At 46.6% G+C, this 26,676-nt stretch overlaps 1 protein-coding gene across 1 annotated transcript in view; it reads left to right on the plus strand.

The window, feature by feature from the left end:
* The first annotated feature begins 1,427 nt into the window (after positions 1–1,427).
* Positions 1,428–26,676, plus strand: part of JPH2 (junctophilin 2) — an 80,749-nt gene continuing 55,500 nt past the window's right edge. Inside the window, exon 1 of the mRNA XM_008016752.3 lies at positions 1,428–2,733. Coding sequence (XP_008014943.3) covers positions 2,355–2,733 — 379 coding nt within the window. The 5' untranslated portion in view covers positions 1,428–2,354. The remainder of the gene's footprint in view (positions 2,734–26,676) is intronic.

Below are 26,676 nucleotides of genomic sequence, written 5' to 3' on the forward strand. Positions count from 1 at the left end.
GCAGAGCTCGAAAAAAGTTTGTGATTCTCGGAAGACCTCAGTGAGAAGTGGCGAAAGCAGAACTCCCTGGGAGTAGCCCTGAGGTGTTCTTAGAAGTGAATTGTGCAAGCAGACTGTCAGTCAACCTGGCCAGGGCTCACATCTAACTACCCAGAGGACACAGTCTTTATCCACTATGTGCTCCCTGTCAGCTTGGCAAACAGACAGTGACAGTGAGCCCAAGAGGCTGGGTGTCTCTACCTGGTGGTGAAACGCAGATACAGAAGGGGCTCTTTAAGGTCAGGGGCTGTGACCAAGGATGGAACCAAGTCCTAAGAACAGATAACCCGCTGGAAGGAAAGCGGGGAACATTTTTTACCCACTTCCCGAACAGGAACAAGACTTCCGCAGTGACTTGATGTGGCCTAAATTATCACGGGGTTAGGAAACATGTCAGATAAATTTAAAGTCAGATAATTGTCTGATGTTCTCTAGCACCTTGTGTGCTTAGTTCTCTCTTTCTCTTCCATCCCCATCTTCACACACACACTCACACACAAACACACACACATACAAACACACACTCTCACCACACACACTCTCACAACACACTCTTGCCACAGACACTCTCATACACTTCACACACACTCTTACACATGTTCACACACACTCTTACACATGCATTCACACACACACACAGACACGCACAGATCTTCCTAGTGGCGCTTACCTTTCCCAGAATTCCTCTATACTCCCATTAACCTTGGGCTTAGCTGGGATTTACAATCATTAGCTCTGGCCACAGCTTCTTGCCGTGGAGATTTATTTGTTCTTTTTACTGGAGTTTGGTGGGAACCTGAGTGGCTGGGAATCCACCCGGGCCCTTCTCTCCTGGCCCTGCCCCAAGAGCTTTCTGAAGTCTGGCCTCACAGGCTCCTAGGACACTAGAGGAAAAGACAGCTCGGAAAGGGAAATTTTTAAAAAATCATGACCCTTGAGAATTTCTGAGAGGACCTCATTACAGCACAACCCTGGGTTGACAGGAAGGGGGCTCCTTTGACCCTCAGGGTCTGCTGGGTCTGCGGCAGGGAGGGCGCAGAGGTACCAAGGGGTGGGGAGAGGAAGCTAGCGGGAAGCCCAGTCTGTGTCTCAGGCAGCGAGGAGGGCAGGCTCCTCTCCCTTCTCTTTGCCTTTCAGGGGATAGAGAAAGGGAATAGATGATTGCTTCTTGCACCAGGTTCTCCGGGGTGGAGGGAGCTCAGGGTGATGCGTGAGCACTGGACTGAGATTTGGTGTATCTTCCAGACTCTGTTTCCACAGCCTCCCCTCTCTTTCTGACTTCCCTCCTCTGCTTGCGGAAGCACATGTGAAACTGTCTCCATTCCTTTCTCTTTAGGTCACCGGATTCCTTGATGGGGCTGGCAGTGGTGCTGTAACCCCAGGTCCCCTTAGGCCATGTGAGTGGTGATGGGGCTGAGATCTGCCAACCTCCTCGCTCTGGGGGATTTTCAGTGTTCCAGGACTGGGCGTTCTACTGGTCTCTGTCTCCCCTCCCTTCCCTGATTCCCCGGCGCCCTCCCTGCCCGCAGACCCAGGGGACTCTGAGAATGGAAGGCAGCTCTTATTCCCGGGAGAAAAGGACACCAGGTTCCCTGGGCTGCCTGCACTCAGTTCTCAGCCTCCTTCCTCATCTCTCCAGCCACTGCCCGGGTCTGCAGCACGGGCACGGTTTGAAATACCCCTCCTTCCCGCTTTGAAGGAGGCTGGGCTGGCCGGGGGTTATTTTGGGAGCAGCTTCTGAGATCCAATGGCCTTGTTAGGGCAACACTGACCTTTCCATCCGGGGAGGAGGGCAGGATTGGAGAAGGGGGCGGGGCAGCGGCGGGGAGACCGACAGCCCCGCACACCCACTGGGGTGGAGAAGGGGGCCAGCGGGCTGCGGGAACCCAGCCTCAGGCAGGGGCTGTCACCGAGGGGAATTTCCCCTCTTTGAAAAGGCTGGGGACCCCTCCACCCCACGCTTTCACTGGGCTTCTTGAAGAGATCACACCGTTTTCCCTTGGACCTCTTGGAAGGCAGACTTGGGACGCTTTGTGGGGACTTTGAACCTTTCCTTCCTGCTTTCTTCCCAGCAGGCAGCCTTGCTCTGGCTGGTGGAGTCGGGGCTCCTGGGCATGGCACTGACTAGCCAACCCAGTGCTGACTTGGCGCCGGGGCTCTTTCAGCCTCTGCTGGCATCCTGCTTCCCCCCTCCTGGGGCGCAGTGGTGAGTCTGGGGGCCTGCCCCGGAGGTCACAGGAGGAGTGTTGGAGGCATCACCCACGCCCTCTGCACTCACCCTGGAGGACGGGGAGGTTGTCAGGGGCTATGATGAGATGAGCGGGGGCCGCTTTGACTTTGATGACGGTGGGGCGTACTGCGGGGGCTGGGAGGGGGGAAAGGCCCATGGGCACGGACTGTGCACAGGCCCCAAGGGCCAGGGCGAATACTCTGGCTCCTGGAACTTTGGCTTTGAGGTGGCAGGTGTCTATACCTGGCCCAGCGGAAATACCTTTGAGGGATACTGGAGCCAGGGCAAACGGCATGGGCTGGGCATAGAGACCAAGGGGCGCTGGCTCTACAAGGGCGAGTGGACACATGGCTTCAAGGGACGCTACGGAATCCGGCAGAGCTCAAGCAGCGGTGCCAAGTATGAGGGCACCTGGAACAATGGCCTGCAAGACGGCTATGGCACCGAGACCTATGCTGATGGAGGTGAGGCCAGCTGGGGGCCTGCAGAGGTGGGGCAGGGCCAGGGAGGGTGAGAAACCCTGGTGGAGGGTGGGAAAGGTGATGGGCAATTGGCACAGAATCAGATGGGCTAGGATGTGATTTGCTGTGTGGCTTTGGGCAAGCTGCTCTACCTTTCTGAGCATCCATTTTCTTGTAGTAAAGATGGAGCAAATAAAGGGGTTATCAAGAGGATTAGTGGGAGTGCTTAGTACAAAGCCTGCCATATAAGTGCACACTCAACACACAATAAGATATAACTACTACCGTTAGCATGTTCGGTATGCTCCAACATAAACAGCCATGGAATATACTCTAGCAGAATCGGGTTCTAGTCTTAACTTTGCCGTGAAAATTATTTTCAAGCAATAGATCATGAGGAGTATTCATTCGTCCACCCACCCATCTACCCATCCACCCATCCATCTATCCACTCATCATCTATCCACACACCAATCCACCCACCCGTCCATCCATCCATCCGTCCATCCACCCACCCACCTGCCTGCCCATCCATCCATCTACCCACCCACCCACCCATTCATGCTTCCACCCAACCATTCATCTACCCATTCAGCCATTCATACATCTACCTGCCCATCCACCCATCCATCTTCCCATCCATCCATCCATCCATCCATCCATCCATGATCCATCCATGGATTCTCTCTCTTTTTTTTTTTTTTTTTTTTTTTGAGACAAGGTCTCATTCTGTTGCCCACGCTGGAGTGTAGTGGCATGATCTCAGCTCTCTGCAGCCTCGACCTCCCAGGATCAAGCGATCCTCTAACCTCAGCTTCCCTAGTAATTGGGACTATGGGCATGCACCACCATGCCTGGCTAATTTTTGTTTTTTGTTTTTTGTTTTTTGTTTTTTTTGTTTTTTTGTAGAGACAGGGCTTTTTCATATTGCCCAGACTGGTCTCAAACTTCTGAGCTCAAGCAATCTGCCTGTCTTGGCCTCCCAAATTGCTGGGATTACAGGTGTGAGACACTGTGCCCAGCCTACATTCCTTTTGTGTTTCCTTTTTAAAACTTTTTAAAGATAGGTCTTACTCGGTTGCTCAGGCTAAAGTGCAGTGGCACAATCACAGCTCACTGCAACCTTGAACTCCTGGGCTCGAGCAATCCTCCCATCTCGGCCTCCTGAGTAGCTGGAACTATAGGCACATGCCACCACACCTAGCTAATTAATTGTTTTTTCTTTTTTGTAGCGATGAGGTCTTACTATGTAGCCCAGGCTGGTCTCAAACTCCTGGGCTCAAGCAATTCTCGGCCTCTGTGGCTCACACCTGTAATCTCGGCACTTTGGGAAGCCGTGGTGGGAGGATCACTTGAGGCCAGGAGTTCAACACCAGCCTGGGCGATCTAGCAAGATCCCCATCTCTACAAAACGAAAAATCAAAAAACAAAGATAGGCATGCAGGCAAACAATTATATACATTATACACAAGTATGTACAGATGCTGTTGCGGAAAGCAGCATTTAGATTTGAGGAGATCAGCTTTAAGTGGAGGTGACGCCTGAGCTTGGTCTCTACAGGAAAGTTACATTTGTGAGGGTGGGCGTGGGGCAGAGAGAGGAGTGAGGACAAAGGCTCAGAAGCATGAGAGTGGTAGTGGGTTAAAGAAACAGAGAAGAGTTTTCTGTGGCAAAACACCCCTGTGGAGTGGCAGAGCAGCTGTCATTACCTAGTCCACGGGGTGTAACATTGGACATATCACTTAGCTAAGCCAGTTTCCTCATCTATGAAAAGGGACACTTTAGAATATCAGTACCGCTCAAAATGTGGGCGGTGGGGGGACAGCATCAGCACCATCCATCCACCAGTTAGAAATGCAAATTCAGTGGCCCACCCAGACCTTCTCATCAGAATCTCTGCGTGTGGGCCCGAACGCTGCTTTCACAAGCTTATCAGGCAATTTTTATACACAACAAAGTTTAAAAAGTGTTGCTTTAAATTAGGGCCTAGCAAACCATAGATCATGGGCTGAACTGGCCCACTGTCAGTTCTGCACAGCTTATAAGCTGAGAATAATTGAAAAAAAGAAGAACAATATTTTTTGGCATGCAAAATTATTTGAAAGCCCCCTACGTAACATCCTCAATTAGGCCGGGCGCGGTGGCTCAAGCCTGTAATCCCAGCACTTTGGGAGGCCGAGGCGGGCGGATCACGAGGTCACGGTGAAACCCCGTCTCTACTAAAAAAAATACAAAAAACTAGCCGGGCGAGGTGGCGGGCGCCTGTAGTCCCAGCTACTCGGGAGGCTGAGGCAGGAGAATGGCGTGAACCCGGGAGGCGGAGCTTGCAGTGAGCCGAGATCGGGCCACTGCACTCCAGCCTGGGCGGCAGAGTGAGACTCTGTCTCAAAAAAAAAAAAAAAAAAAAAAAAAAAAAAAAAAAAAAATCCTCAATTTTACTTCTTGTCCTGCAAAGCCTAAGGTATTTACTACCTGAGTTTTTTTGTTTTTTTGTTTTTTGAGGGAGGTTCTTACTCTATAGCCTAAGCTGGAGTGCAGTGGCACAATCTCAGCTCACTGCAGCCTCTGCCTCGCAGGTTCAAGTGATTCTCCTACCTCAGCCTCCCGAGTAACTGGGACGACAGGCACCTGCCACCACACCCGGCTAATTTTTTTTTTTTTTTTTTGTATTTTTTGGTAGAAATGGGTTTTTGCCCCATTGGCCAGGCTGGTCTTGAACTCCTGACCTCAAGTGATCCACCTGCCTTGGCCTCCCAAAGTGCTGGGATTACAGGTGTGAACCATCACACCCCGCCCTACCTGACTCTTTATGGCAAAAGTTTGCTGGCTGCGGTTTTGAATGGTCATTCCAACTCTTTCTGATGCAGGATAATTCTATAAAGTCTTCCTAATGAGCTGCATTGGAAAGAGGAACTGACACCGATAACTCATAACTGGCTAATTTTTACAAATGACATTTGGTGTCAGAAGGCATTCGTAGGACATTGTATTCATCACTAGTGTCTCCTTTTTTTGACAGTGGCCAGGAAATGTGGGACTGAGGCTGGGATCAGGGCAGCTGAGGCAGGAAAAGGCATCAGCCAGCCCAGGGAGCAAGGTTTGTTGAAGCCAAGGCTATTGGACACATTGAGAGCAGCCTCAGGTGCAGGATAAATTTGCATCTGGGCTGCCAGTTGGTAGGTGTCTGGATGTTAACGAGGTCACTGGAGTTTGTGCAGGTGCCTATGGCTGCTACCCAGCACTGGCTGGGAACTGAACAGCCCTGAGCACAGATTCTGGCTTCACCACTTGCTAGTTGGGTGACCTTGAGCTGTTTTCTGAGCCTCTTGAATCTAGTGCAATTCAGTTCAGCAGATGTTTATGCCAGGCACAGTGCTAGACACTGGAGACACAGCAGAGAGCAAGCCTCAGTTTCTCTGGCTAAAAATGGAGATAATCCTTGAGTGCTTATAAGGCGTCTGTTACCTATGGTGCACTGTAGGCATGCGTAGAATGTTCGTTCCCGTCCCTCTTCTCTTCAGACCAAGGTGTGTGTGTGCGTGTGTGCATGTGTGTCTGTGTGCACGTGTCTGTGTGTGCGTGTGTCTTTATGTGCATGTGTGTGTGTTTGTGTGTGTTTTGGGTCTGGATGTGAGTCACAGGACACAAATCTCTGGGTCAAAATGAGCATAGGAAACCATAGACCCATCTCCTAATATGTCTAAAAGAGGAAAATCTATTCATTCATTCATTCATTCATTCATTCATTCATGCAACCAGTACTACTGAGCACCTGGTCTGTTCCAGGCACTGCTTCACGGCAAGTTCTAGGGCAGGGGCAGTGAGCAAGACGAGGTCCTCAAGGAGCTCCCTATCCAGTGGAGAAGCATAAACTAGAAAACAAACATACATGTAATCTCCAGAAGTTACAAGTGTATGGAAAAAACTAATAGAGGCAGAAGAGGATGGTGTTCTTAGATGGAGTGGTCTCAGAGGCAGGATGGAGGGGCCTGGAGAGGAAGTAGGTCCCGTCAGGCAGACGGAATCCCGTTGCAAAGTCCCCAAGGCAGGTTTGAGGAACAGCACGAATGCCAGAGTGAGCGAGGGGTGCAGACATCGTGGGCCTGGGCCGGATCACACAGGCTTTGCAGGCCCTGGATTTTATCCCAGGTGTGCCCAGAGCTCTTCAGGCCAGGTGACCAGAAGCCCTGCTGCCTTGGTTTATCAGAGCCCCAGACTTCTCCCACATGAGATGACCCCACATCCAGATGACCCCACATCCACATCCACCTCACAGATTCTCTTTCCCAAGCCACACACGAGGTGCAACTCTCCAAAATTAGATGTGGCCACTGCTTCGGAAAATCTCTTTAATCAAGCTGTCACCAGTCCCCCAAGGGTTTGTTAAGGATCTGCCCTCACCCTTGGCCCCAACCTGGGTATCACTGAGGGGAATGTGGACAAATAAGATCCTGTGATTAGGAATGGCTGGGAGTCTGGCAGCCCTGCCCTGGGTCCTTTCCCTGGCCCTGCCACATTATTTAAACTCACCAAACCTTAATTTCCTTGTCTATAAAATGGACCTATCCTACTCTCTCAAAAGACTTCTCATGGGATGAATAAGTACTCAGTAAATGGTGATTGCTCTTATTACTATTACCTATTATTGATTCATCCAGTAAATATTTATTTAGTGACTATGATGCAGCTAGCACGATGCTACACCTGTAGTGTAGAAATAAGCAGAAGGGAAATGCTCCCTGTCTTCATAGTAAATCTAACAGGAAATTGTCCTGCAGTTCTGTGTTGGGTGCTAGGTAGGGACAGACAGGGGAGTAACAAAGCCAGAGCGGGCAGCTGACCAGACCCAGGCATTCAGGGAGGCTTCCTGAAGTCAGCTGCAAGCCGAGCCCCGACATACGTGCAGGAGTGAGCCAGGTGACAAGGGCGGAGGGAGACTCCAGGACGAGAGGACAGAGAATGCAAAAACTGGGAGGTCCAAAACTTGCCACCAGCTAGGAGATAAAGCTGAAACTCGCATCTTATCCTCAAAGGTTCAGAAGTCTTCTCCACTGCCTGCTTTTCTGGCAGTCAAATGCTACAAAGGAAACAGCAGTTTTCTAAACTGGAGATGTCAACACATTAGTGGATGGTGAAGTCAATTCAATGGGTCAGGACCTGCATTTTTCAAAAAGGAAAGAACAGAACAGAACAGAATAGAAAAGTATCGGAGTATTTCACAGAGAGTAAGATAAAGTATTATTTTCTGAAATATTTATTCAGTTGGGGAGATACACATATATATGCACACACACCATGTGTGAGAGTGTGTGTGTGTTTAAAAGTGTCTGCATTTATGTGTGTTTTGCAGTGTAATATGTGTTTCTTACTGCAAGTCATGGTCCAAAAATTTTGACACTCATTGTTCTAAGGTGACTTGACTTGGCGGCGTCTTCAAAGCCCTGCCATTCCCATCTGGCAGACCCCTCCCTGTCCTCTAGGCTTTCTCTTTGGTCTGAGGATAAGCTCTCCAGTTCTCGCATGGGAAGGGGAAGGTGGGGCTGGTGCAGGAGCTCTGGCCTTCCAAACACTGTTGTAAGCTGCTTGGCACCCCTCCCCCTCCTATAGCCCTCATTCCTCCCCTGGCCATATATAGCAAAGCTAAAAACAGCTGCTGACTTAAAGCACACGTACACGCCCCAGCCCTGAAAGAGTAATGTGCCTGTTGCGTGGCTGGCTGTTCCCACCAAGACACTCACGGGCTCCAGACCTCCTAGAGTCCTTAGTGCTTGTTGTTTTCTGAGGTTCTTGGTCCTGGGGCCCTTGCCTTGGCCTCAGAGACCCATAAATACCCTGAAACTTCAGGCGTGATATGAACATATGTGCAAGACTATCTGTGTTTTTCTGGGAGGCATTTTCTCACATAGTCTCAGATTCTCCAAGTCATCTCTGGCTCAAAGAAGTTCCAGAACCACTGATGACTTTATTAATCCTGTCCCCAAAATGTACACTGGAAGAGTCAAGCCCGAAGTGGACTTTTTTCCATAAAGCTAATAAAAATAATAACAGTAAGGCCAATTGTGGGCAGACTGCTGGAGCCCAGGAGTTCAAGACCAGCCTGGGCAACATGGTGAAACCCCATCTCAACAAAAAAGAAAAATACAAAAATTAGCTGGACATGGTGGCACTCACCTATAGTCCCAACTACTTCAGAGGCTGAGGTGGGAGGATCGCTTGAGTCCGGGAGGTCGAGGCTGCAGTGAGCCATGATCACACCACTGCACTCCAGGCTATGCAACAGAATGAGACACTGTGTCAAAAAAATAAAATAAAATAAATAAAATAATAATAATGATAGTTAACATGTTTGGAGTGCTTACTAAGTCTCAGGCACCATTCCTAGCACTTGAGGTACTTGAGGTATGTTGTGTTATTTATTTATTGATTGATTTTTTGAGATGGAGTTCCACTCTTGTCACCCAGGCTGGAGTGCAATGGTGAATCTTGGCTCACTGTAACCTCCACCTCCTGGATTCAAGCAATTCTCCTGCCTCAGCCTCCTCAGTAGCTGGGACTATAGGCATGTGCCACCATGCCCAGCTAACTTTTTGTTTTAGTAGAGACAGGGTTTCACCATTTTGTCCAGGCTAGTCTTGAGCTCCTGACTTCAGGTGATACCCCTGCCTCAGCCTCCCAAAGTGCTGGGATGACAGGGGTGAGCCACCGCGCCCAGCCTGCTGTGGTGTTTAAACCTTCACCCAACAACCTCATGGAGACATAGTTACGACTCCTGTTTTACATATGAGGAAGCTGACATGGAGATCATGCAAGTACCTCGCTCAAGGTCATCTAGCTAATAAGAGGCAGAGATGCAATTTGATAATAATAAGTGATCATTAAACATTTGGTATTATAAATAAGTATTTTAAATAATAAACAGTAAACAATGATACAGAATAGGACATGCTTCATAATTCGTGAGACCCAGTGCAAAATGAAAATGTGGACCCCTTCTTTAAAATCATTAGAATTTTAAGATGGGGACAACAGAGCATTAACCCAGGCGCAGGGGCCTTCTGAGTGCTGGGTCCTATGAGACTGCATAGTTCCAGCACCCACGAAGCTGGCCTTGACAATAGTAATAACTGTGCCTGGCTACTAGTTAATGTGTCTTTATTATGTACCAGGCTCCAGCTAAGAGTCTTATGGGCATTGTATTACTTAGGTTTCCTCATAACCCTGTCATCTACTACCCTAGTGGCTCTTAAACTGTTATAATTGCAATCACACTATAAGATATGTATTTTATTCCTTCTCTGGGCAGTGAATGCAAAAAAAAATGTATTTCATATTGTAATTCTATATCTATACACATATAAAAAGAATGCAAAACTGAAACAAACCATCGCGAAACAAGATTTCCCTTCCTAGGTACGATGCTTGCTATTTTCTCTTTTATTCTATTTTGTTGACAGAATTAAATGAGGCCCTGATCCATGTAAAGCTCTTAGAACAGGGTATGGCATGTGTTAGTGCTTTTATTACTATTATTATTATCATTACATGCTGAAAAGTTGAGACTTTATGTTTAATTATGACGATTGGGTCAAAAACCCAAGCTTTTGCGCTGTGGATCCCGTTTTCTTTCTTCTGCTCAAAGCTTATGATTTAAGCTAATGTTAGTCCAATTGACTCTGAACACAGGAGCTACGCGATTTTGCCAGACTGAGCAGTAAGTACCTGGTGTCACATTCTCTGGGCCTGTGATACATGTTCCTTGCAGAGATAAGGTTGAAGGAACTTAACTTTCATATTTATTTATTTATTTGCATAATAGAATATCTTTTCTGTTGATCAGTTTATCTATCTTTATGCCAATGTCATGCTGCCTTGGTTACTATAGCTTTATATTGTCATAAAATCAGAGTAAAGCCTTCAACTTTGCTCTTCTTGTTCAAGATTGCATTATTCTAGGTCATTTCTATTTTAAAATCAGCTTCTTCAGCCTGGGCAACAGAGTGAGACCCTGTCTCAAAAACAAAACAAAACAAAACAAAAACAAAGAAAAGAAAACCAGCTTCTTGATTTCTGAAAAGGCCTGCTGGGATTTTGATGAAGATTGTATTAAATCTATAGATCAGTTTGAGAGAATGGACATCTTATTAGCAGTGAGTCTTCCAACCCATGAACATGGTATATATCCCTATTTGTTTAGGTTTTCTTTAATTCCACACAGCAATGTTTTAGAGATTTCAATGTCTTATACATCTTTTGTTAATTTTATCCCTAGGTATTTTATTTTTTGTGATATTGTAAATGGCATTTAACATTTTATTTTTTCAAATGTTCACTGCTAGTTTATAGAAACACAACTATTTTTGTATATTGACTTTGAATTCTTTTACGCTGCTCAGTTAATTTCTTAGTTCTAGTGGATCTTTTTGTTTTTATTTTTGAGGTTAAGAGGAGTATCTTTTAACTTAAAATAGTTTGATTGTTATTGAAAATAAAGTGTAGAGGCCCTGAGAGAATCTGATATTACTAAAGGAAGACATATGATATTTAAGCATCTGAGACTTAGAGTAGCCAGATCTGGGTTCAAATCCCGGCTGTGCTGGTTCTTAACCATATGAACCTGGGCGCACCATGTAACCTCCCCAAGCTTCTGTTTCCTTTTTTCCTTTAGGGATGTGCTAACATCTCCCTCAGAATATGGTCGAGACAATGAAACAATATAATACCTATGAAGCACTCAGCATCATGCCTAGCACATAGGAAATGCCAAAGTATATACTCCTGTATTTCCTTCACATTCCAAAGAGTGAATTAATTCAGCACGGCCTGAACCATAGCTGTCCCTGTCTTTGGGAGGATATTTGAGGAAAAAAGGAGTTTTTGACTTTGGAACAGGAAATAAGACAAGACTTTGATTCGCTTAGTTCTGCCTTGAGTCCTGCCAGTGTAGATGGAATCCATGCCAGACATGATTCCATTTCGAATGTAGAATCAGCATAATTTAACCTCATCTTGGAAATCTCATGTCCCAGTTCACAGCCAGGCATCAGTGTGACAGTCAGCTGAGCTGCTGCCTTGGCAGCTTCTGGGCATTCTACGGAGACCCCAGGAGAGCGCAGCAGACCCTTAGCAGGACAGAAAAGCGGACATCATTAGTCTTTCCTCTCCACGGCCTTGTTTTCAGTGATTCATGTGCCCGATTGGCCAAATCTCTGCAGACGTGCTCCTGTCCAAGGCCAGGCCTCTGGGATTTATCGAGCTTGCTTGTTTCCAGGGCCTACTAATTCCGTGACCAGCAGCTGTTCCCCGGAGGAGGCCCTGCCCTCCACACCCTTGTGAGGAATGCCGAGTCTCATTTTCTGAGGGCCCTGGTTGAGGGTGGGTGTGGGGCCAGGGGGACAGGGTTGCTTCCTGCCATATACTTCCTGCCTTGGAGGGTTATCCTTGTTCTCACCTATCCCTTCCCGAGCTGAAGCCACAGAGTAGGAGAGAAGTTAGGGCCGGCACTCCTCCCTCCCGTGTAACTTTCACTCCCCACTTAAAGGGAACTGATGAGAGTTGCCTGGCACAGATCTGTGCCTGGCAGAATCCACAGAGCAGCCCAGGTGTGCTAGGAACTCCAGAGTGACCCCTGCTCCAGGCCAGGAATGAGCACCTTGTGCCTGGAGGTCTTCCTGCCAATGCTGGCTGACCATTGCTGTGGATGGGGTAGAGTTGGAGTCACAATTGGAGGCCGGATGGCTGCATGCAGCCTGCAGGGCACACTCTGGCTGGCATGCACCATGTTTTTATTATTTCTATTTTTAATTAAATTGGAATCCCTTATGGGTAGGTTTTTTTTTTTTTTTTTTTTTTTTTTTTCAGGGTCTTGCTCTGTCGCCCAGGCTGGAGTGCAATGGTACAATAACGGCTCACTGCAGCCTCAACTTCCTGGGCTCAAGCGATCCTCCCATCCCAGCCTGCAAGTTCCTAGGATTACAGGTGCACGCCACCATGCCTGGCTAATTTTTCTGTAGAGACGGGGTTTCTCCATGTTGCCCTGGTTGGTCTCAAACTCCTGAGCCCAAGCCATCTGCTTGCCTCAGCTTCCCAAATTGCTGGGATTATAGGCGTGAGCCACTATGCCCAGCCTATGGCTACCTTTTAACAAAGTGATCAAATTTAACATCATCAATGACAGACAAACCGACAGTATGTACCCTTGATGGGATGTACGGAGAAGGCCAGCACTTTAAGAGGCCAAGGCAGGAAGATTGCTTGAGCCCAGGAGTTCAAGACCAGCCTGGGCAACGCAGTGAGACTCTGTCTCTAAAAAAAAAAAGATAGACAGGATCTGACCCATTTGATGCGATTCTTTCAGCTACTGTGTTGAGAAGAGGCTGTTTTGGGAAGACAGGTATTGGGTGAGGGGGAGGTAGCATGGAGACCAACTAGTGAGTTTAACACAATTATTACTGGTGAGATGATGGTGGCTTGCACCATTACCTAGCAGCAGCAGGGGTGGTGAGAAGACGCATTTTGAAGCAAAAGCTTATAGACTGGACAGGATTGAGTGAAAGAGGAGTCAGAGATGGTCCCAAGGCTTTTGCCTGAACCATGGAAGGATGGTGTTTCCATGAACTGAGATGGGGTGAGGGTTTGAGAAGGGAAGGTCAGGAGTTCAGTACTGGACACCATGGGTGAGAGATGCCTGTTGGAAGTGTCCATGGGCACTGGGGTTGTGGGCAGGCCTGTGCACAGGTAGGTGGGGATCCTTTTAGACCCTCTCCCCTTGACCTTTCTTGCCTGCTGCACACACTATCATTTCTGGTCTCCAAGTCCCTCAGGGTTGCTGAGCTGACTCAAGGCCTGGAAATGGGCCTTTCCCCCAGGCCACAGGCTCCAGGGCTGTCAGCACCCAGGCGATGCCTCCTGGTTAATCCCCTGCTTTCGGGTGAGCTACGGGGCATCATCTGGGGCAGCAGCCTCTGGATGTAGGGGTGGTGGAGCCCTGCGGGCTCAGGGACTTGTCATCCACCCACCGCAACCTGACCCTGCTCCCGGGAGCTGGTCCCAAATGCAGCCAGCTCCTCCGCTTTGGGTTGTCTGTTGGTGATCCCAGGAAACCAGAGACTGTGGAGATTTGATGGACAGCAGCATTTGGAAGCCATGGGAAGGGACTTTGGTGCCAGCCTTGCAGGCCAGCCAGAGAGCAAGGCCTTGGGATTGTTATGGGAAAAATGTAACACAGTCTAAATGCTCACCGAAGGGACTGCTAAATTAATTTATGAGACCATGTGATGAACTACAAAAGGCCTTTAAAAAGGCGGAGGTGAACCCACCTGTATTCATACAGAAAGAAATCTAAGGCATTATAAGTGAACAACAGCCATTTGGCAAATATTTATTGAGTGCCTGCTAGGTGCTAGGTATGTTCTCAGAGATGGGGTCAGTGGTAGACTGGTGAACAGCTAATCTTTTAGTCTATTTGTGATAAGTATATGGTTGCAAATTGGCAGAAAAAGGCCTGGAAGGATCTAAATCATTAACAGGAGTTACCCTGGGGAGATCGCACAAAGGTGTTTTCTTTTATATACTCTTCTGTTGTTTGGATTTTTTGCAATGAGCATATGACTTTTAAAATTTTGTTTTCTTTTTTTTTTTTTTTTAATTTGTGACAGGGTCTCACTCTGTTACCCAGGCTGGAGTGCAGGAGGGATCTTGGCCCCCCGCCACCTCCACCCCGGCACGATGCATGGGGCTCAAGCAATCCTCCCATGTCAGCCTCCTGAGTAGTTGGGACCACAGACGTGCACCACCACACCCAGCTACTTTTTTGTAGTTTTAGTAGAGAGAGGGGTTGACCAGGCTGGTCTTGAACTCCTGAGCTTAAGAGAGCCACCCACCTCAGCTTCCCAAAGTGCTGGGATTACAGTCATGAGCCACAACACCTGGTTCACTGCAACCTCCGCTTCCCGGGTTCAAGTGATTCTCCTGTCTCAGCCTCCTGAGTAGCTGGGATTACAGGCAAGCGCCACCACACCCAGCTAATTTTTGTATTTTTAGTAGAGACGGGGTTTTACCACGTTGTCCAGGCTGGTCGCGAACTCCTGACCTCAAGTGATCCGCCTGCCTTGGCCTCCCAAAGTGCTGGGATTACAGGCGTGAGCCACTGCACCTGGCTCAACTTTTGTAATTTTTAAAAAGTACTTCCTCCATAAAACAGTATTTACATGTAGACATAATAAGGAGCCCTCAGGATGCAAAAAGGGTTGGGGGTGGGGGTGTCTAAGCACAGTTTTCCAGAATCTAGGCTCAAAATCCTGGATAGCCTCCCTTTGTTTCTCCTCACTCTGGGTACTCAACTTTTCAATGCAAGGCAGGGTTGAAAGAGCATTTGAGGCAAGGGACCTGTTCTTCAGTCCCTTCTGAGCTACTCCCGGGCTGTGTGGCCTTGGCCAGGTCCCTCTACCTCTCTGAGCCTAAGCTTCCTCCCCTGTATAATGAAGGAATAAGACTATACTTACCCATGAAGGTAAGCAGATTTTCTCACGCACAACACTGGCTAATCGGGTGGGACTACCTGTGGAAGTGGTGAGGGGGGACTGCATGCTATAGTGCTACTCAGTCTCAGGACCCATTAGCAATGTCAGTTGTCGACACAGGATAGGGAATAAGTGGCCTATGTGACGGATTACTTACGAGCTTGGACTAGAAGATCTTATCATCGTCTGATGAATTTTTTTTGTTTGTTTTTCTTGAGACAAAGTCTTGCTGTGTCACCCAGGCTGGAGTGCAGTGGTACAATCTCGGCTCACTACAACCTCCGCCTCCCGGGTTCAAGCAATTCTTTGCCTCAGCCTTCTGAGTAGCTGGGATGACAGGCATACGCCACCACACCAGGCTAACTTTTGTATTTTTAGTAGAGATGGTGTTTTGCCGTGTTGGCCAGGGTGGTCTTGAACTCCTGACCTCGTGAACCACCTGTCTTGGCCTCCCAAAGTGCTAGGATTACAGGTGTGAGGCACAGCGCCGGGCCTTTGTTTGTTTGTTGTATGGATAAAATTAACTTATTAGGACAATGGCATTGTAGTAGAGAAAGAGTTTAATCAACGTAGGGCTAGTCAAGTGGGAAGATGGGGGCTTATTATTTAAATTTGTGTCTCTGAAAGCTTGGAAGGTAGCGTTTTTTAAGGATAGGTTGGCGGGGGGCTAGGGAGAGAGAAATGTTGATTGGTTGGATGAGGGATGAAATTATAGGAAGTTGAAGCTGGCTTTTTTGTACTGAGGCAGTTTAGGGGTGGGGGTTACAGGACTGGTTGAATTAGTTTTTTGTTATGAGTCACAGGTCTGGGTAGAATCGTCAGAATGTAAAAGTTCAAAAAATATTTGAAAGGGCAATTTTAGGTTTTGACAGTAGTGATGTTATCTACAGGAGTCACTGGGGAGGTTACAAGTTCTGTAACCTCTGGCTATATTTCTCTGGAGTCATAATTTTATAAAGGCGGTTTTGGTCTCTGAGTCAAGAGGGGGTTAGTTTCAGGAAAGGACTGTTAACTGTTTTTGTCTTAAACTATTAACTCAATTTTTAGTTTGGTCTACGTCCAGGCATGAATGAAGACAGTTAACTTGTGAGGTTAGAAGTAAGATGGAGTCAGTTATATCAGATTTTTTTACTGTTATAATATTTTTATGCCAGATTTTTTATTGTCATAATTTTTATAAAAGACGTTTTAATCTCCAAGCTCCACTCCAGCTGTGACCTTCTCAGGATTGAAATATTCTCACTTACACCAGAGCTGAGGTTATCTATGGCTGTGTTGCAGATTTGCAATAGAAACCTGAGCGCTCATATTAAATATGGGTTATTGGGCCGGGCTTGGTAGCTCATGCCTGTGATTGCAGCATTTTGGGAGGTTGAGGCAGGAGGACTACTTGAGTCCAGGAGTTCAAGAGCAGCCTGGGCAACATAGTGAGACCACATCTCTACAAAAAGATAAAATTAGCCAGGCGTGATGGCATGCACCTGTGGTCCGGGTTACTTGGGAGGCTGAGGTGGAAGGATCACTTCAGCCCAGGAGGTTGAAGCTGCAGTGAGCAGTGATTGTGCCACCGCACTCCAGCTTGGATTACAGAGTGAGACTCTGTCTCGAAACAAAACAAAACAAAAAGTATTTCTATATACACACATACGGGTTACGAGAGCCAGCTCCTACTGGCTCGTGAGAGCTCAGGAGCTTTGCAGTCATGGTGGGGGTATTTGCACAGTGGAAACTGACTAATGTTACACACTGAGGTTGGTTGCTTTGTTTTTCCTAAAGAGCTAGTTTGCTACTATATCCTGACTATTGTACGAATACGAAATGCCCTTTTTTTCCTTCTCACCCCAATTTAGGGTGATCAGCCATCTCAATTTGCCTGAAACTGCCCAGTGTTAGCACTGAAAGTTCCACATCCCAGGAAACCTCTCAGACATAGGCAAACTGGGATGACTGGTCACCCTACAGTCTTTTCCCATGAAGTGAAGGGAGCCAACCTTTGTTGAGAGCCTGAGATCTCTGCTAGATAAACCATGTAATACAGCAACCCTGCAAAGGAAACTTGCTATGCTCACTTTACTGAGAGGAGACAGACTCAGAGAGACCTTATTCAAAGCCTGTGCTTGTTAATGCATTGGACAGTATCTGCTGAATGTCTTCCCTGTGTTAGTTCCTGCACGGAGTGCTGGGGATGCTGTGGTGGGCAAGGAAGACCTGTCCCTGCCCCCAAGTGCGTGTATCCTAACAGCAGAGACCGGTATCTAAATACAGTTACTTAAATACAAAATGTGATACATATTTTGAGGGAAGAATAAAAGAGTTTATAAACGGATAACAGGCAAACCTGGTCTGGTCTGATAATCAGAGAAGGCTTCCTTGAGGAAGTGATGTTTGAGCTGAGATCTGCAGGATGAATAGGGATAAACTGGGTGACAGGGGAGGCCACACAGGCAGGCAGAAGGGACAGCAAATGCAAAGGCTTGGAGGTGAGACCTGAGCATGCTGTGTTCCAGAAAAGGCTGGAGCACAGACTCAGAGGCAGAGTGGGGTGGATGAGGCTGGAGAGATTGGCAAAGCCCAGATCATGAGGGTTTTGTGGGCCACAGTGAGGAGCTTGGACTTCATCCTTCTGATAGACTCTGGGCTATCCCTTCAGACACTCCTTAGAACACATTCCCCGAGCTGCCAGGAGTGTTAGCAGCTGACAGATCCTAGCTGGGTATTTCTCTCCAACAAAGGGAGCTGTCTCATTCACATCCAATGACTGTAATGACCTGGCCCCCTTGCTTTGATTTTGGGCAACTCTGAAGGGCTATCCCAGCTTAAATGCCCCTGGGATCAGTTGACGATTCTGTTGCAGATGTTCAGCTTCTTACCCTGCCAAATCCTGCTTCCTTCCTTACATGTGCTCTTCCTGAGAGGACTCTCTGCTAAATCACCCACACATCATCTCAGCTTCAGAATCTGTTCCCTAGGGATCCTGACCTGAGACAATCCTCAAGGCACTGGGAAGTTACTGCAGGGTTTTCAGAAAGGGAGTAACCTGCTGAGATTTGCATCTTACGAAGAAGATGAGTGGCAGCAGCAAAGGGTCAACTGAAGTGGGGGGCAGGGAGGATACTACTGTCATCATCAAGGGAGAAAAGGATGTGGCTTGGACTAGACAGATAAGGTGGAGACCAAGAGAGGTAGAAAAATTAAGGAGTAGCGCAGTGCGTCATCATGAGAAAGTCATTTAAATTCTTAGTTTCAGTTTTTCCAATTATAACATCGAAATGATGATGCCTGTATCTGTTACAATACCTTCTTACCTATTTATTTTAACCATCTATTAAGCAAAATTAAGCAGATATTCAGAGTCAGATCTATCTGTTTCTAAAGGGCATGTAATTTCCATTATTCTTTGCTACCTCCAAAGATGTCTTAGCCCTGACTTACTTTCTCTGGGATGCTGGGTCCATAGTCTTTATCAAGGTGGGTTAGAGCCAAGCTGGGATGAGTCCCTTATACTCAGGAGCATCTGTGTGGTGTCTGTGGCATGGGCATGCGTGCTGACCACAGTGAGCATTTCTGGTTCACCTGGTCTGATCTTGGTATGCTTGGAGAAGAGCCTCTAACCTCTGGACTCTCTGATGCTCACTCTATATCTGCCACGTGCATCTTAAACACTGTCTGAAATTTGTTGATGACACTTCTATGGGCCACCCAAATATCTTGTGCCAACATCTGGTACTATGTGAGAGGACTTGGAGAAGGATCAGGGATGGCTGGTAGACAAAACAGGCAAGATAAAGATAAGAGAGCTGCCATGGGAAGTAAGAAATGATAAATGTCTTGGGCAATGAGAATTTGGAGGAAGTAAGGTGATTACCTGAAGGAGGTGGTTTGAAACTGGGCTATGAAGGATTTGGGAAGACAAGGCTGGGAAAGTGACTTGGAACCAGGTCCTGAAGGGACTGGACTATCAGGTAAGGGCTTCCATAGGCAATGGGGACTCCTAGAAAGGAGCTAGTCCTCGTTCCTTTCTCTCCATCTCTGTTCAGTTCTCCAATGTGTTAGTCTGCTTTCTGTTACTTATAACAGAATACCTGAAACTGTAGTTTATAAGAAACAAAATGTATTTCCTAGAGTTCTGGAGGCTAGGCAGTCCAAAGTCAAGGGGGCATATCAGGAGAGGCCATTCTTACTGGTGGGGACTCTCTGCAGAGTCCCAAGGTGGCACAGGGTGTCATGTGATGAGGGGGCCAAGTGTGCTAGCTCAGATCTCTCTTCCTCTTCTTATAAAGCCACCAGCCCCACTCCCATAACCAATTAAACCATGAATCCATGAGTGGATTAATCACCTCATAAAGGCCCCACCTCTCAATACTGCCGCATTGAGGATTAAGTTTCAATATAAGTTTTTTTTGGGGGGACAAACATTCAAGCCATAGCACCCAGAACTGATCTTCCAACCTCAGATAGTTCCCTAGAAATAGGAAGGTGTTGCTGGCTAGATGGGGTGGTGTTCTCAGTGTCCATTCTATATTTGGAGGCAGAATCCTGGTCTGGCCCATATGTTTCTTTGATATCTCAAACTGGATTCTGGATCTCCCAGCTCTTCCTTGGTGTCTTAGTCAATTTTGTGTTGCTATACAAAAATACCTGAGGGCTGGGTGTGGTGGCTTATGCCTGTAATCCCAGCACTTTGGGAGGCCAAGACGGATGGATCACGAGGTCAGGAGTTCGAGACCAGCCTGGCCAATATAGCAAAACCCCGTCTCTACTAAAACTACAAAAAATTAGCTGGGCATGGTGGCAGGAACCTGTAGTCTCAGCTACTTGGGAGGCTGAGGCAGGAGAATTGCTTGAACCCAGGAGGCAGTGGTTGCAGTGAGCCAAGATCACGCTACTGCATGCCAGCCTGGGCAACAAAGCAAGACTCCATCTCAGAAAAAAAAAAAAAAAAAAAGAATACCCAAGGCCAGGTAATTTATAAAGAAAAATGTTTATTTGGCTAACGATTCTGGTGGCTGGAAAGTTCAAGGTGGAGCATCTACCTCTGATGAGGGCCTCAGGCTGCTTCCACTCATGGCAGAAGATGAAGGGGAGCCGGTGTGTGCAGAGATCACATGGCAAGAGTGGAAGCAAGAGTGAGAGTGAAAAGGTGCCAGGCTCTTTGTAACAACCAGCTCTTGTGGGAATTAATAGAGTAGGAACTCACTCACCCCCAAGGGAGGGCATTAATCTATTCACGAGGGATCTGCCCCCATGACCCAAACACTTCCCATTAGTCCCCACCTCCAACACTGAGGATAACATTTCAACATAAAGTTTGGAGGGGACAAACATCTGAACCATAGCACTTACATTTCCGAAATGGTCATGCTTTCTTTAGAGCTGAGATTTGGGTGAGAATTTTGGAGCCTTTAACCTGTAAGGGAAGTTCTCATATTCTTAGAAGTGAAAACACTAGTCAGGACACTTGGCTGTAACTGCCAACAACTGCCACATTGTGTCATCATAACAAGTCATTACAATTCTTAATTTTGGCTTTTCCAACTGTAAAATAAAAATGATGTTACCTGTATCCATTAAGATACTCTTTGGTTTGCAGGTCATGGAAAACCCTAACTCCAAATGACTTAACCTAGAACTTTCTAATGGAAGTATAATATGAACTACAAATGTAATTTAAAATTTTTTAATAGTCATATTTAAAAAGGTGAAATTAATTTTAATAATATGTTTTATTTAACTCATTGTCCACAATAATATCTTTTTTGTGTGTAACCAATATACAATCATTAATGAGACATTTTCCATTCTTTTGGTATGAATTTTTTAAAATTTAGTGTTCAGTGACCACAGGTGGCTAGTGGCTACCATATTGGACAGCACAGACTTAAACAGTGAGGATATTTATTATTTCATATAATCAAAAATCCAGAGGTAGAGGAGCCCCAGGATTGGTTAATTTGGAGGCTCAACAGCATCAACAAAGATCCAGCTTCCTGCCAGCTTTTTGCTCTGCCTTCCACAGACTATCAGCTTTGTTTTCAGCTAGCTCTCCTCATGGTCCCAAGGTGGCTGCCACAGCTCTGGGATCACCTCCAGATGCATTGACATCCAGCAGAAGGAGAGGCTGTGTTTCTCTACATGTATCTTTTTATGAGAACAAAAAACTCTTTTCTGCCTCCCCTCCCAGCTGATTTTCCCTCAGTTTCAGTGCTAGATTTCACCACATACTCATGTATAATCCAGTCATTGGCAAGGAAGATCTGAGTCTGGCTTAGAGCAATCACAATTTACCCCTAGAGTTGGAGACAGGCTTACCCTTCTCTAAATCTCATGGAGGAGAACTAGACACTGGAACAAAACTGAGGTCCTATCAGCAAAGAAATAGAGAATTGCCGTTGCCCAAAGTGGGTTCTGTGGAACACAAATCCTGGCAGATGCTCTGTGAACAGGATCTTCTGATTAAATAACATCTGCTTGGAGAGCCACAGTAGTCATGAGCACATTAAGGCTTCTGATAAATCCCATGGGAAGGAGACCTTTCATCTTATTTCACTTTGATTTTCTCAGACTTTCTCGACTTCAGAACTGTTCTTTATTCCCCCATGATAAAACACATTAACACAAGTTTTGAGAAATACAGTTTTGGAGAACTTGCCTTAATGGATTATTAGTTTATAGAGCAGGGAAACTCTTCTACAGGATACATGCTCATACGTTGGCCTCTTTTGGAGACAACTGAATGACCCGTACCAAACACGCCAGGAAAATTCCTGTAGACCAGGCAAAGATAGAGTACCCAGTGGCTCAGCCCGCAATCATCATTTCCCTGTAAAAGAATGAAAAGTACAGTTTCCTCCTTGCTCAACTCATCCAAACCTTGGATTCACACCCTATGAAAAAGTCTCACATAAAAGCACATACTGAGGCCTTTGGCATATGGTGATTTGCTTATTTTCTCTCTTCTCTTCTCTTCTTTTTTGAGACAGAGTTTTTGCTCTTGTTGCCCAGGCTGGAGTGCAATGGCGCGATCTCAGCTCACCACAACCTCCGTCTCCTGGGTTCAAGCAATTCTCCTGCCTCAGCCTCCCGAGTAGCTGGGATTGCAGGCATGTTCCACCATGCCTGGCTAATTTTGTACTTTTTTTTAGTAGAGACGGGGTTTCTCCATGTTGGCCAGGCTGGTCTCGAACTCCCGACCTCAGGTGATCTGCCCGCCTTGGCCTCTCAAAGTACTGGGATTACAGACATGAGCCACCAAGCCTGGCCAATTTGCCTATTTTCTTTGTCATAGTCTTCATGGTCATTCTGTTGTCTTCCTGAAATGGACAGATCTGTTTGCCAAAGCAAATGTATTCAGACTGATGTTAAAACCACAATAGAAGCCTCTTATCTGATGTCATCAATACCAGTTATAAATTGGTTAATTGAATAAGTCAGTAAAAGCAGAGCAACCCAAAAATAGCCCATATGTCTTATATTTTTTATTTTAATTTAAATCACATATATGTATAACATATAGTAATTCAATCTTTACTTTTCATTCACTAGTCTCCTGATGACAAAGTTTAATGAATGGAGTGTCTCATTGTCTTTCTTGCATGCCCATAATGTGTAATCTACAAGAACTAGTTTCTTTCAGTTTCTTTAACGAAGAGTGAGGAGTTAAAAACACTGGCAACCTGAGTGTAGAAAATGTCTAGGTTTTTATAATTTCATTCCCAGACTTAGATAGGTATTTCATTTATACAGAATTTGAGGATAATTTTTTAGGAATTCTCTTTTATGAACATCTAAAAGTATCTGGCTTTTAAGCAACCCTCTTCATTTTTTGGTACATTCATATCCCATTGGTTTACATGAGAAACATCCATAAATCACATCATTTCAAAAATGAACACAACTGGATTAAACAAGTTTGGGAATAATCTTAAATATCAAACTTCACATCTGGGTGCAGAAGCATGGAGACTTCTGAGAGCATGGTCTACCAGCTGGGAGCATCTGTGTGCTAAGGGCACCAGTTAGCAGGGTTTTTTATTTTTATTATTATTTTTTGTTTTTATTTTATTTTTTTTTTGAGAAAGAGTGTCACTGTGTCTCCCAGGCTGGAGTGCAGTGGTGCCATCTTGGCTCACTGCAACCTCTGCCTCCTGGGTTCAAGCGATTCTCCTGCCTCAGCCTCCCGAGTAGCTGGGATTACAGGTGTGCGCCACCATCCCTAGCTAATTTTTGTATTGCTAATAGGGGCGGAGTTTCGCTATGTTAGCCAGGCTGGTCTCGAACTCCTGGCCTCAAGTGATCCACCTGCCTCAGCCTCCCAAAGTGCTGGGATTATAGCCGTGGGCCACCGTGCCCAGATAAGGTAGCAGGTTTGACAGAAGCAATGGAGCATGATGGTTGATGGGAGGCCAGTGGGGAGAGTTTACAGCTCCCAACCCAGTCTGCACATTAGAATCATCTGGGTTACTTTAAAAAATATCCAATGTCCAGAGCAATTAAGTCATAATCTCTCTCCAGGAAAGGGGATCTTGTACTGTAGATATGGCTGCCAGAAACTATACTGTGGTATGTGTTTAGGAGCATGGAGGTGAATGAACAGATCCCAACATTTTCTGCCTCCTAAGGTCAGAAACTCTGAGGCCTTCTCCGTGAGTCAGGGGTGTGCCCCAACCAGCAAAATCTGAGTATTGCAGAGCACAAACATGCTTTCTTACAAACAACTGGACCTGGGCAGAAAATTGGAGCTGGTCTCATTTTCTTCTTGAGCTCTCTCTGTCTTCTGTGGCTCGTTTTCATCTTTCCAGTTAATCCTTTCTGGGCAAAGACTCTGATCTGTCAAAAATCTAGGGTTTATTGAACACTTACTATACACTAGGCACTGAGCTAGCTGCCGCACACATAGTTCATTTAATCTTCAACCCACCCTCCCCACTCCCTGCCACTCAAGACCTGGGGCATCACCTCTCATCTGGACTACCGCCATGGCTGCATTTCTTTCTGTGATTGGTTAATGAAATTTAGTCTATCCCTGGCACAAGACTCTAAGCCCCTTGCTGGCAGGGATCATGTCCACTTAGTTCACGACTGTATCCCAGCACCTAGCTAGAAGAATGCATGGTCTTCATCTAGCTTGTCAAATGCAAAGGGTTGTATGAACCACCAGATGAAGTAGGTATCATAATTTCCATTTTACAGAAGGACAAACTGAGGCTCCGCAAGCTTAAATAGTTTATGCATGTCTTAGAACTATTCAACATCAGAGTTTAGATTTAAATCCCCGTTATTCTACACTCACCAGAAAAGCAACTGCAAGAAGGCTGTATTTAGGTTTTATTAATTTCAGGAGTTCTGTGCAGGGGACAGGACCTTATTTTTGCCATGGTTATAGCCTTCACCAGGATTTTACGTGTACACCAATAACTCCGAGGGCTTGAACTGCTGAATCTGGACCTGAACACCCTTGGCAGCCACTGCTGTCCACTACTGAGCACCTACTGCATACCGAGTCATGAGGGAAAAGAGATGGGTTTCCTGCCCCTCAAAAGACATAAGACTGTCATTCAGGAAAAGAGTCGAAAAATCACTGGATGCTTACCAAGGATTTCCTTGGGCCTGGGAACTGTGCTAGATGGCAGGATCTTAGCAAGAATAAGGTAGACAAAGCTTCCTCCCTCTTGGAACTCAAAGACAAGCAGGGAAGGCTTACGGTGAACAAATGGCACCTGTGAAAAGTGCTAAGAAAAATGGATGACAAGATAACGTGTGGCTGTTTCTGGCAGCACTCAGGGAACGGGACTCAAGAAATCTTCCTGGATGAAGTCACGTTTAAGCCAAAGCTTGAACTATCAATAGAAGTTGGCCAGGGGAAGAAGGAAGAGAAGAGCACGCAAAAAAATGGGGAAAGCTTGTGCAAAGGCCCCAAGGTGGGAAGGCAAGTGTGAGTGGTGAGCAGTCCAAGATGAGGCAGGGGAGGTGGCAGGGGCAGCCCCTGCCAGGTTTTGTAGGCAGTTGGGGATCTTGATCCTTTCCTTTGGGGCAGTGGGAAGCCCTGCAGGGTTTACAAAGCTCAGTGAGGAGCCCCTCCTTCTGCAGACGGCCCCTCTCAGCCAGGTGGCCATGGACAAGGGCCTCGCTCTCTCCCTCTGCAGATGCATTGTTCCTGTCCCTAGGGAGAACTGCCCTGTCTTGGAGAGATTAGGACTGGGGGTGGCCTCAGGAGTCGGTTTTTCCCCTTCCCAGGGCCCTGTCACTCCCAGCCTCCCCTGGGTGTCTGTGCCTCTTGCCATTCGCTTGTAAGTTTCCTAATATAGCCTGACTGTTTCCTTCCCAACTGGTGGCCAAGAGCTGCTCTCCTGTTGCAATCTCAGTTTTTCTTGGGCTTAAAGGGACCACGTCAGCCCATCTCATGCCAAACTGAAGCTAAAGGTAGGTTGGTTGATTTAATTTCATAAAGTTGTCCAACCCAGAGATTAGATTTCTTCTCTCTTTCTCCCAGTTTACCATCTTCTCTGCTCTCTGCCTGTTCACTTTCCCCTTTCATTTTTTTCTTATTTCTTCTGAGAAGTAGAGGAGCATAGCCAGACATGGATGTGAGTTTGGCTCTGGAATATTTATTAGCTGTGTCATCTTGGATGAGTCCTTTGTCCTTGATAGGCCTTAGTTTTTTCTCATCTGTAAAACAGGAACCATAAAATACCTCCCCAGAGCTGTTATTTCCACAGAGCTGTTTGCAGATGGACAAAACAGAAAGAAGAGAATAAACAGTTGTGGAATGCCTGCTGTTCATTTACTCATTCATTCATCCAACACATATTTACTGAGTACCTATTTGGCACAGGTCAAGGCACTGAGGATACCACCGTGAATAAAAAAAGAAAATAATCCTTGCCTTTAAGGAGCTCGCATGCCAGTGAGGGAGATGGTCAATAACACAAGAAGCAGCAAAATGTATGTTGCATTAGATGTGCTCTAGGAAAAATAAAGCAAGGAAGGGAGATAGAAGACCTTGGGCAGGGGTTGAATCTTAAATAGTGTGGTCACGGGTGGCTTTGCTGAGAAGATGACATTTGAGTAAAGGCTTGAAGATGGCGAGAGGGTGAACCACGTAGGTCTCTGGAGGAAGGGCATTACAGGTAGAGGGAACAGCAACACCAAGGTCCTGAGGCGGCTCCATGGCTCCTGTGTGGCAGCAAAGCAGCCTTTGTGGCAAGAGTGGAGGGAGGGAAAGGGGAGGATGCGGGGAGAGGAGCACAGAGGAGTGACGGGGATGAAGTCAGGTAAGGCCTGTGGGTCACTAAGGACTTCAGCTTTTCTTCTGAGTGAGAAGGGAAAGTGCAGTGTCGTGATCTGACTTAATACATGTGAACAAAATCCCTCTGATTGCTGTGTTAGGGATGGACAGAGGGGCAAGGGTGGCATCAGCAGACCAGTGTGG

This window comes from Chlorocebus sabaeus, chromosome 2 (genome assembly GCF_047675955.1).
Source record: "Chlorocebus sabaeus isolate Y175 chromosome 2, mChlSab1.0.hap1, whole genome shotgun sequence".
Classification (NCBI taxonomy): domain Eukaryota; kingdom Metazoa; phylum Chordata; class Mammalia; order Primates; family Cercopithecidae; genus Chlorocebus; species Chlorocebus sabaeus.